This window comes from Caloenas nicobarica, chromosome Z (assembly GCF_036013445.1).
Source record: "Caloenas nicobarica isolate bCalNic1 chromosome Z, bCalNic1.hap1, whole genome shotgun sequence".
Classification (NCBI taxonomy): Eukaryota; Metazoa; Chordata; class Aves; order Columbiformes; family Columbidae; genus Caloenas; species Caloenas nicobarica.
In genome coordinates this window covers 18,635,086-18,647,067 of record NC_088284.1, presented here as the reverse complement: position 1 = coordinate 18,647,067, position 11,982 = coordinate 18,635,086, and the positions used below count along the sequence as shown (strand labels likewise).

The following is an 11,982-nucleotide window of genomic DNA, read 5'->3' as shown; positions in this document are numbered from 1 at the left end:
TGTAATCTTTATTTTAAAAATAAATAAATAAAATCTTTTTAAAAATTCAAGCCTTTTCTTTAATAAAACATTTGCCAAAGTCTATCCTCTATTATGCTGGATTCAAGTGAAGCAGAATTTGACGTTATGCCAAAGTCTGATACAGTAAGAACTAGTACACTAATGATCTGTGTTAAAAATATCACGTAAAAATATCAAATAGTTCGTGCATGAATGTACGCTCTTTCAAACTTTCTTCTTTTAACACTTGCAAAGACAATTCTATGACAGGAATACAGACAGTCTCTTTAGTTTTTTCTCCTCCACACAGATGTCAAAGAAAATCAATTACATTTACAAATTCATCAGCATCATTTGCCTTTTACTAAAACATGCTGTGGAAATGGTTTATATTTACAGCAGGTGCCTTTCCCCATGTAAACTACATCTCTCTGCCAAAAGCTCTGCTGACGTGAGCAGGACTTGTAGAAAAATTAACAAGAAGTAAGGCTATCAAAGCATACAGTAATACAGAGAAAGACAAAGCAAACACAATTATGAGTTCTGACCTAGAAAAGTATTAATAACCTGAACTAGCTGAATTGGAATTGTATCTTTAATTATTTCTGAGAAACAGTTTTACGAAAGTATGTAAATTGAAAAAAAAATATAAATGAATGTTATGTCTTTGATTGATGTTTCTTTCCTATATTAAAGCACTATTAAAGGTAATTACTATATTTAATAACTTTCAGCAATAAGTTTAGGTGTGGAGAAAACAACAGCTCTCCATTTTGCGCCTAAGGTTGCTATGTGTGCTCCTCCATTGTCAAAGTATCATTTTAAGGAGTTTAAATGTTAGTGTAATTTATATCACCGTGCTATTTTTCTCTAAGTCTGTGAAAGGAACAACCTGAAGCTCTACTCCCTGTGTACAACAGAGCAACAGTGTAAACCTCAAAGCCTGTTTCTTCTGTAAGGTGGTTTGTGGATTTTTTTTGTTGGGGGGTTGTTATTGTTTGGGAGGGTTTTTTAGCTCTTGTTGTTGTTGTTGTTGGGTTTGGTTTTTTGGTTTTTAACTTTCCTGAGGTCTTTTACTTGTATTTTCTTAACTAGATCGTGTAGTCAGGTTAAATAGAAATAAACAGCAAGTTCACTTGTGTAAAAAGTAAGTTTGAGTCATCTGCCAGGTTTCATCACAACCACAGCTGCCAGAGAAGAAACACACCGCAGCAGCTCACTTAATTTAAACTTCCAGCAATGTATCAAAGCCAAAACACACCTAGGTTACTTTTTATTGTTCATGCTTGTAAAACTGAAAAATTTTGAAAGAATAAACTTAAAAAGATCTAATCAGTCAACAAATCAATAGCTGAGTATACAGCAAGGCAACAGCAAATATAAGCTGAAATTTATCTTTATAACCTTACCCAGCGTTCCACAAGGCTTGTTTTTATACGTGCAGATATCATATCTGTTAAGGAGGAAAAAAAAAAAAGTAGATATGTCAGAGAACCAAACTTGTAAGATATTTTGTATATTTATCACATATCTCTATCATAGTTCAAGTTGTCAGACCGCAATCAGCTTAATTAAGTGCAGCCAGCTGGTGTCGGCATTTTCTACACTCTGGTGTAAACCACAAGCTGCAGTACAGCCGCTGGCCTCGGGCCAGTGGGACACCTGCCAGTAAGAAAAAAATGGTTAAAGTGGATCTTTGTAATCACCGACTCCACAAAGCAGTCTACCAGGCTGTTCTGAACTTACAGCAGCATGTCTATAGGCTGCTACTGATTCAAAACACTTAACTTTTACTTTTTGAACCGTCAGAATCCTCTTACTGTCTCACACTTATCAACTAAACAATATTGTTATTCCTATTTAATCTTTTACTCTAATTAAAACTATAACTCTGAATTATTACACTAAAAATTATATATAAAAAAATCTTATTAATTGCCATTATAGTTCCCTTGTCATTATCTTCCAATGATTATGTGTGTCTTAAGAGCACCATAACAAACTGAAATGAAAAACATTTTTGCAAAAAGCTAAATAATGCCTTTAAAGGAGAATTACCATCACCTTTGATAAATTCCTTCAAATACAGAAACTCAAAGAGTTTTTGTGTAGTTAACATGTAAGTATCTGGAGCTGAAAATGGATTTAAAATGTTTTATGCAGCATAGCCTATAATAGCAGTGGTCATGCAGCAGTCAACTCATGAATTACACCTTCAGATTTTGAATTTGCAATTTGATTATATGGCTAGTGATATGAGAACACTCCTACAATGCCTTTGATTTTCAAGGATTTATACTGACTTCCTTGCAGTATGTTTCAGAGTAATTTCTATTCTTTCGAATGGTGAATCAAAACAAGATTAAAAAATACCATATTCACGCTTAAATTTTTTAGCCCAAATAGTTACTAATTTCAGGTCACCTGACATTTCTGTTAAATATAACCTAGGGACTGTTCTCCTGTAGGAGTCTGATCGTGAGATGTATACCTTTCAGTGCTAACTGAGTTGAGGCCTGTCTGTAAGCCAAATCCATGGACAAAATAGCAAAGCTTAAAATTTGTTGAAATCCAGTAAACTCTCTATGCATGTAGACTGCTGTGACCACATGGGATTCCTGTGAAATTTAAAGGTACTGAGCACAGAGCAGTTTGTAGGATTAAGCTCTAATTTTGAACTTAAAAGTTCATATGCACTGATCTCTTCAATGTAGTTCACATTCTGCCATTCCATATGCACATAAAGCTCTCTCTGACTTCCCATTTGCTGTGTGGAAAGGGGGAGGTAATTAAATCAGCATTCTTATACAAAATGTGGTGGAATATCATTAGGTTTTGTATGTCACAAAGCTTTAAGATGACACAGGTACAGAGAGAAAGAAAGAACTGCACCGAGTACTTCCTGCCTTTTACACACGTAAGGAAGTAAACTTCCTATTTCTGCATTTAGGACAGAGCCTAAACCTAATCCTGCTCAAGTTCCCAAACTTCCTCAAATTCTTTAAAATGTAGTTTAAAGCTGAACACAAGGAAGACAGTACAATACACAGGAAGTATTAGTCTTCTAACATTTAATATCCAGTGCTAATTACAAAAAACCTAAAGGTATATATCCCTGGATAAAATGGAAGTTTAAGAAGAAAGCCAGTTCCACTAAATTCAAATAGAATGTTGTCACCAATTTCTGCAGGGCTGCAAACTGGCCCTTAAGGCCTCAACCTGCTTACTATCATACAGGTATGAATATGAAGCTATACCTCACCTTCAGTTAAGTTTCACAAGGAACTGTGATAGGAAAGAATGCTATAAATTAAGTCCCTTGTTCCTGTTATATTTTTGAAAAACAAAGACCTTGGTATCCTCTGTTTAAACTGGGTAGAGAGTATTTTCAGTATGCATAGGCTAGCATTTGTAAGAAAACATGATGATAATGAAACTTAAATTAGACAATAAAACTAAAGGAAACACAATTTTATTTTCCAATACACTAATTATTTTTGCAAGAACATATCCAGGCAGTAATGTATTCTAATTAGGGCTTCATGAAATATTCATATTTTATAGGCAGTAATTAATTTCCTATAAGGAGCATTCATACACTCTCTTATGCCTATGTTTAACAGAAAAAAAAACTTTTCAGTTTTCAGTGCTCAATGACTTACTTTACCTACATCATCTTCAAGCTCCATTTTTTCCACTTCCTTTCATATGGATGGTTTCTGCTTGTGAATTGATTGAAACCTCTTATCATTTTAATGTACCAAACTGCTTGATTCCATCATTTGCTTCTTTATATGACTTAAACAAATCAGTCTACATTGTGTTTTTTTGTTTTGACACCACTTCCTCTATTTTGAATTTCCAACTAATCCATTAAACCCACAGATGTTGGGTTCCAAAATGCAAAGATGACAGAGTCAATATTTCCCAGATAGTAGCTTCAAACCAAGAAACTCCTGAAATGACAGATCATCCAGATTACCCATGAGATTAGATAGGTCTAATCAGTATATTAAAAAAAAAACAAAACCCAACAAACAAAAACACAAAAAACCCCCACACCAAAACGACAACAACAAAACAAGCAAAAAACCAAAACAAACAAACGAGAAAAAACCAAACCAACAAACACCAAAAAACCCAACCAAACAAAAAAACCACACCACACTCCAAAAAGGTGAAGATGGGTCCTAGCTGTCACTAGTGTCACCAGGTCCTCAGTAAATACTTCACGAGCCAAAGACAACCAAAAGATAAATTCTCAGGCCAACAATTATCATCTCAACCATTGAAAATGACAACAGTCACAAGAGATATGCAAAAACGTAGTTTGCAAGATATGATTGTATTTTCTTTTTTATTCACTGACTGAATGTGTAAGAGGGCCGCCACACAAAATTTGAATGTAAGAATACAGATATGCAGGTTGCAAAAAACCTCAGGATGAGATGGCAGCCTGATCATTTTGAGAGAGCCACGGAAATCCTTTGCCGAAGGTGGATCATATGCCTCCTAATAAAGTGGGTGCATATGTCCCTTGAATGTGACCAGGGTGGGGAAGAGAAATGTGGAAAGAGGTATGAGACAAGATTGTTGATTACGTGTCCATTCTCACCCTGAACGGATCAGAAGTAATTCGATGAGGCAGATGTGGAAGAGGTCTGGGACTTCCGGGCACACCTGCAAGGCTGCTGAAGAGCCGCATCAGACAGGTGGGAAATGCATGATGGATATACAGCTGTCACTTACAACTAAGACCAACGTATCAGCCAGAAGGAAACTGCAGAGACAGACTATTATCAGTCCAACAGGATGGTCAAGCACTGGAGCAGCAATAGCCTCCTGTGACACCATGAATCAAACATGAAGTGTGAGTGTGCCCTCCAAGGGCACTTAACAAGGAAAAGTTTCCAGTCTTTTTTGCAGGATATGAGCATACTCCATGCTAGAATACACATCTATACCACCGAATTAAAAAGTGAAAGCGACCAGGCTCCTGGACACTGAAATTCTATTATCTGTATTATCAAACTGTTTTAAAATCCACCAAATTGTTAAAAAAAAGTTCCTTGCATGGATTTGGCCCATGACAACAAATAATCTCAAAGAATTCCCAGAAGAAACTCAGAAGGTGGCCACACACAATTATGAACATGCAAAACATATGAAGATATGTTCTCTGTTCTGGAGAAGTCAGCTTATTAGTATGGATGTAAATAGTTCTGTGGAAGCGGTCCTCAGTGAAAGAAAAAAGTCACTGACATGTTTGTTTAATTTATTAGTGTAGACGTAAGCTATGGATTATCTCTTGAAGAAGTCTCACTTATCTGCAATTCTGACTTGCAGAAAAATCCCTTTCCTTTGCAAATCTGATGAGTAGGATCCTGATCATTTGAGTAGGACACTTAAGTCAAATATATAAGAAAGACGAATTCTCTGTAAATAGTGTAAGCACTGCTCAATCTTGCCAGATGAGTTATTTGCAGCTACAGCCAGTCGCAGACACCTTAGGGGAAGACAGACATTTCTCTCCCACCTAACTATACATTGCAGGGAAAGGTGAGAGGATTCTTCGTGATCCCTGCAACCTGTCAGCTTGTGAGCTTATTAGAAATGCAAACTGTTCAAAACCAGTAGGAAACACAAGCTACTTACTTAAAAGCACATAAACCCACTCTAAAAGTACCTGAAAGATACCAATATGCCTGAGCAATATTTCAGATAGTTATTGACAGAAGTAAATGAGGCTTTTGAATGAATATTTCTTAAGGCAAAGATTTTAGGAAACAACAAAAAAATACTATTATTACAGTAAATTGCTAAGGAAAACCCTACCAAGATGGCTGGAATATAAATGTAAAAAATACATGAATGTAAGAAAATTCAGTCTAGACAAAATGAACAAACAGGTATGACTGGATATAAAGCTCTTCATAACTTTGAGACAGCTGAACATGTACTTCGTGTATATAATACTACAGGATTTCCCAATTACCCTGCCTGAAAATGTGGTCAGAAAAAATAAAGCCTAAGAATTGGCTCTGCCCTGACTAAGAGGAAACAGAGCTAACTACGACAAATTATTAAGATTTCACTTTTAGGGAACATTTACGAATGTGTTATCTCCAAAAGGAAGGTTTAATTTTTCAAATGTTTTAAACCAAATTATGCTTTTTGACACTTGCTTTTTTATTATTGCAGGTTTTGACAATAAGCTATTCAAATAAGGACTGTCCTTGCTCAACAATAAACATAAGAGGTACATTAGAATTTGATCTTTTTTACTTTTTATTCTTCACGCTATGTAACAATTCATCTATGCACCCAATCATATGTCTCATATTTGAATAAGTGTTAAAAGACCAGACCAATAAAGTTAACGTAGTTCCAGCACTTAGAACTATAAACTATACTGCTGAATTAAACTGATATCTCACACTTCTCTTAAAGGGATCAAAAACCTCAAGCTATCTGACAATTCCAAGTCTTATTTCTACGTAACGGAAAATGAAAAATAAAAAATAGTAAGTAGCTTGTCGTTTCACAGCATTCTTTTGCATACATATACTTGGCTACAATTAAAAAGTGGTTATTTTGCAAGTGCAGACAATGTCGCTGATGCGAGAGAAGTATGTGGAAAAAATAGTTATAAAACAAATACTGACTTTTGGTCACTTTTTACAAAAAACTTTGTATCATAATTCCTCAACAGATCATCACTCTTGAGATAATTTTGTCATTCATTAGATTTGCACAGGTTACAAACAGCAATACTTTTTATAACACAGTATTTTTTGATGTCTTTCTAAAAGCTTTACTACAGTATATCTTTAGCCTTACAGAAAGTGGTACACCGCAACAGCATTCTGCCTTAAAATAAAGTACACATCTTATTTGGTTTCTTCCCCAAAAACCTCAAACCAAAAAGAGCTATTTAAACTAAGGAAGGAAAAGTATAATATATATGTTACACATCACTCAACAGAAATAGCTTTTTCTATTATTAGTTTTCCATGTCTTTAAAACTGCCATGGACAACCAAAGCCTGGCTCTATTGGACTTTCTTTTGATATTTACCATAGGTGGATAAATGAAATTCTGAGTTAGAGTTAGAAAAACCATTACTGCTATAAGTTCTAATTTTCCTGGCTTATATGAAAATAAATAACTGAAATAATTGTACTGCAGATGAAACATTTCCATACTACTTTTTCTAAATTGCAAATGCAGTCAGAACAGTAAAAATAAACATTTTAAAAACAATTTTTTTAAATGCTGTCATTTGTTTCATCAATTTGTAACATTATGTAACGTTACAATGTAACGTTAGAATACCAGGTTCAAATTTACCATAATCATTATTATCGGTGTACTTAGAACAGATGTACAAAGCTGATTTTGAAATTAGGATTTCATAAAGGATTCTCTCATTGCAAATTCCCCACCTAGACTGTCTAAAAAAAATATCTTCAACTAACTTAATGAAAAATATATCATCAGACAGGTTTTCCTTCAATACTATGTTGATGTGTCATGCAAGCATATAGCAGAGCTATTGCAAAATATACTAATTACATACAAATAGTATGTAGATGAGTTAGTAAACAAAAATCGATCCAAAGACAGGATGAAGACTCTGAGACTGTTCTCAGCTTAAGACATATCCTAGGCCATGACACACCATTTCATTTGAGGAAATAATACAGACTTTTTAATCATCATCTGCTTTCTAAGGCTATCAGTATGTACATTCTTGGCCCTTTTCAGGGTTTATTCTACAACTATCCACAATCACACAGAATCACAGAATGTTAGGGATTGGAAGGGACCTCGAAAGGTCATCTAGTCCAATCCCCCTGCCAGAGCAGGAACACCTAGGTGAGGTTACACAGGAAGGCATCCAGGCGGGTTTTGAATGTCTCCAGAGAAGGAGAATCCACAACCTCCTTGGGCAGCCTGTTCCAGTGTTCTGTCACCCTCACTGAGAAGAAGTTTCTTCTCACATTTAAGTGGAACCTCTTGTGTTCCAGCTTGAACCCATTACCCCTTGTCTTACTGTTGGTTGTCACCGAGAAGAGCCTGGCTCCATCCTCGTGACACCCACCCTTTATATATTTATAAACATTGATGAGGTCAATCCTCACATAGAAACATGTCCTTCCCAGCTACAGCAATGAGAAGAGAATAAAGTAATGGAAAGTAAAGAATAACAAGTGCTACAAACTGTCAGATCACGATCTAGTTAGGTATCTGAGACAGACACCCACAAAAACTTAAAAGAAAAATGTCAGTATTCTGCTAGTATTAAAAAAAAAAAACAAACACAAAACAAAACACAAAACAAACCCCAAACAAACAAACCACAACCAACCAACCAACAACAACAAAAAAAACCCAACAACAAACAAAACACAAAAAACCCCCTCAAACAGCATCAGTACTGCTGACTGGTTCAGCTGTGACATCACAATCTTTGCTTCTATGATAGTACTATTAAGTGGATTAAAATTAGGTAGCATAAAAATATGGGTAATTCCTTACCATCCACTGATTGATGTATTCTTAACATGATTTCAAATTCTGGAAAAGACAGAATACTTCCCTTCCCCACATTCTTGTTCTAATCAGAACCTTTCTGTAGACCATACATGACTACAAAGTAAGAAAGTATCAACTCAACCACAATATCATGAAGGCAAACGAACATTGTACAAATTCACGAGACTATTTGAGTTGACAATGCAGACTCTAGAATTACTCTAGAGAGGGCTTTATAAGCAAACTAGCACTGGAGAAACAGCCTGGCACTTGTGGTTCCAAAGCCTGCCCCTAGCAAACCTTGGACTAGCAATGTTACTTCACTCTCTGCTCTGTCTTAATTTCTTCATCATTAGAAATTAACTCCTACTTTTTTCTATTCTGTATCCAATACACACAGTCTTGCTGCATTAACTCATTTGTCCTTCCTCCATGTATTTTCATTTGTGATTCTCAGTGAATACAAGTTCCATCAGAGTCCTCTCTCCACAGCTCTAAGACTAACAGACTGACTGATGGCTCAAGCTATTCTCAACTAGCTTATACAAATAGGCCCATTCTACTATAAACATAACTTTGAGGGACACCAACATGGGAGTCACAGCATCACACAGGCTTGGCCTAGGGTAGCTACCCAAAGATTCATCTTGCTTCTTTCCATTTTTACACCCTGCACCAAGATCTGTGCTTATGCGCTTAAAATCCGCACCTAAGCTAGCTAAAAGAGCTTGACTTCCAGTATACTAGAATCACTTTACTGATAGCAGTACAGACAGCATAAGCCATCACACAGAAGGAGCTCCAGGCCTTCTAGCAGTTATAGCCCTATCTCAAATAAATCTGCCCTTCTTCTTCAGAACATGCTCATTCTATTTCAACACTGAGCCTCCTCAACCACGCATCTTTCACTGATGGACAGGGTGCTGGGTCATCTTGTCAAGATCGTGCTTTTGCCAAGAAAGGTTGGACCAGATGATCCCTATGGTTCCTTCCAACCTGGTATCCCATGGTTCTATGAAAATAATTTTAAAAGCCCTTATTGGACAAACCATACGTGGATTTCAAAATTTTAAAATTAATTATGATAGTAAGGCACAAAAGCTTGCAAGCTGGAATACTGTGAACCCATAAAAATAATCAGAGAGTATAAATACAGCAGAGTTTAAATCCAGCAGAACTATAAGGAGTGTTTCAAAGGTCTTATGAGGAGCGGTTGAGGGATCTGGGGCTGTTTAGCCTGGAGAAAAGGAGTCTGAGGGGAGACCTTATCACTGTCTACAACTACCTGAAAGGAGGTTGTAGCATGGAGGGTGTTGATCTCTTCTCCCAAGCAGCAACTGACAGGACAAGAGGAAATGGCCTCAAGTTGCACCAGGGGAGGTTTAGATCGGATATGAGGAAAAAATTCTTCCCAGAAAGGGTTGTCAGGCATTGGAACAGGCTGCCCAGGGAAGTGGTGGAGTCACCATCCCTGGAGGTGTTTAAAAGGCATTTAGATTTGGTTCTTAGGGACACAGTTTAGTGCTACAGTTAGGTTATGGTTGGACTCGATGATCCTGAAGGTGTCTTCCAACTGAAGTGATTCTATGATTCTATTAAATATCTTCTGTGGCATACCTAATTTTCCTTCCATGGGCTAGCTCCTGATCCACAGAAAAAAAATCATACTACTGCATCAGAAAGGTGGCGCTACCTACCTGAGTGACAATTGTGACTCCATTACCATTCAGAGACAATGGGGAGATTCAGCATTTGCAGTATCACCAGAACATAGGTAATACTTCACTTGCTGTATTCTTTTCCTCAGAAGCAATTCCATTGTTTTACTGCGTTCTCAGAACTGAGCCAAAATTTAGATGGAGTTACATGGATGTGATTAGCTAAAGCTGGCCTAGAGAACAGAACAGAAATTTCTGCATATCTACTCCAAGTACACTGCTAATAATTCTTCTATCAGTGCATTCAGGAAAAGTCTGGCAACTAATACATAAAGCCTTTGTTCAAAGGACATTCACACAGAGCTGCTCAAGCAGCTTGCAGGGCAATGCTATTTTAGAGTGTGCTAATGCAACAAAGTCTGGGAAAAAGGAAGACTAGCAAAACTAATTACATAGGCGTGGCTGGGGGCATCCTGCCACACAGCAGAAAATATTATGCTAAACCATTTATAGGAAGCCACTAGTCTAGACCTTTGGCAGAAGAGAAGCACAGCTAGGAGCTATGATTACAAACCAAGTTTTAGTTCTGTTGTACAGAAATAAATGAGAGAAATTATAGCAATAACATATTGCAAATATAAGTTTTGCTGCGGATGTGGCCCTTCTCCCTTTTCTAACTTTCTGAATATTCTAAATTATTAGTTTACAAGTCTCTGAAAAGATCACACATGTCCTTATACACAAAATGTGCACTTTATCTGCCCTTACTCACAATGCATATGGGATAAAAGGCTTGGTACTTTAGATCGATTGTAAAGAGCAGCAGTTCATTAGGATGACAGACTACACCTGCTACAAAAATAAGAACATAAGAATTGCAACATGAGCCAAGCCAAAGATTCCACTATCCCCGCACTCTGCCTTCACCATCATCTAAGACAATGCCCAAAAAACAAAACAAAACAAAAACCACCAGTTCAAGCATAAAATGACAATTACACCAATACTCTCACAACTTCAACTATATTCAGCTCAAATTTTTTAAGACAGATGTGCTTCTGAGTATTCAGTAACTGAATGGATTTTTCTTCAGCGAACTTGCCTAACCAGCCTTTCAACCCATGTATACTTCCAGCTTCCATAAAGTGACTTGCCAAAGAGTTTCAACATCAGCTAACTCTTGCATAAAGGGCTGCCTCCCTTCTCCTTGTACTGAGCCTTTCTTCTGCTAAGTTTATTGGGCAGCCTCTAGTTCATGTAATGAAAGATGCAATGAACGATTGTTCCTTATTTATGCCCTTCATACAATCTGTATGGTCACTGTAATATTCTCCCAAATGTGACTTTTCCAAAATTTGACTCCTCCAAGTAAAAGAGTCCTCAACTTGGTAACTGCTTGTAAAGAAAAGCCCATATTTTTTTTTAAATCACAGTTGCTTCTCTCTCCCAATTCTCCTAAAACTTTCTGAGATAAGGCCAGAATGACACAAATGACACAAAGTGTTCAAGATATAGGCATATCAAGCCCAGTTTACTCAATGGCATAATAAGGATCTTTATTCTTATCCCAAAAATTAATACTTAATTTGCTGGATTAAGAATGTGTATTTTACATGTAGGCTAAATCCTTTCAGTAAAGTCATAATATTATCAAATAACAATCAAAAGAGGAAAGAAGAGCAGTGATTTTTTCTGTTACTTCTGGTTCATAATTTTACAAAAAGTTCTGAGAAAAGGATTGAAACTCCTAAGCATGTTCTGTTACAACCTATTTTTCCTGAACACA

The 11,982-nt window shown here is 36.5% G+C and overlaps 1 protein-coding gene across 2 annotated transcripts in view; it reads right to left on the bottom strand.

The window, feature by feature from the left end:
- The window catches only part of ADAMTS6 (ADAM metallopeptidase with thrombospondin type 1 motif 6), a 152,091-nt gene that overhangs the window by 94,227 nt on the left and 45,882 nt on the right, over positions 1-11,982 (bottom strand). For both annotated transcript variants that reach the window (XM_065655824.1, XM_065655823.1), the window contains one exon: positions 1,410-1,453. In XM_065655824.1, the coding sequence (XP_065511896.1) occupies positions 1,410-1,453 (44 nt within the window). The remainder of the gene's footprint in view (positions 1-1,409; positions 1,454-11,982) is intronic.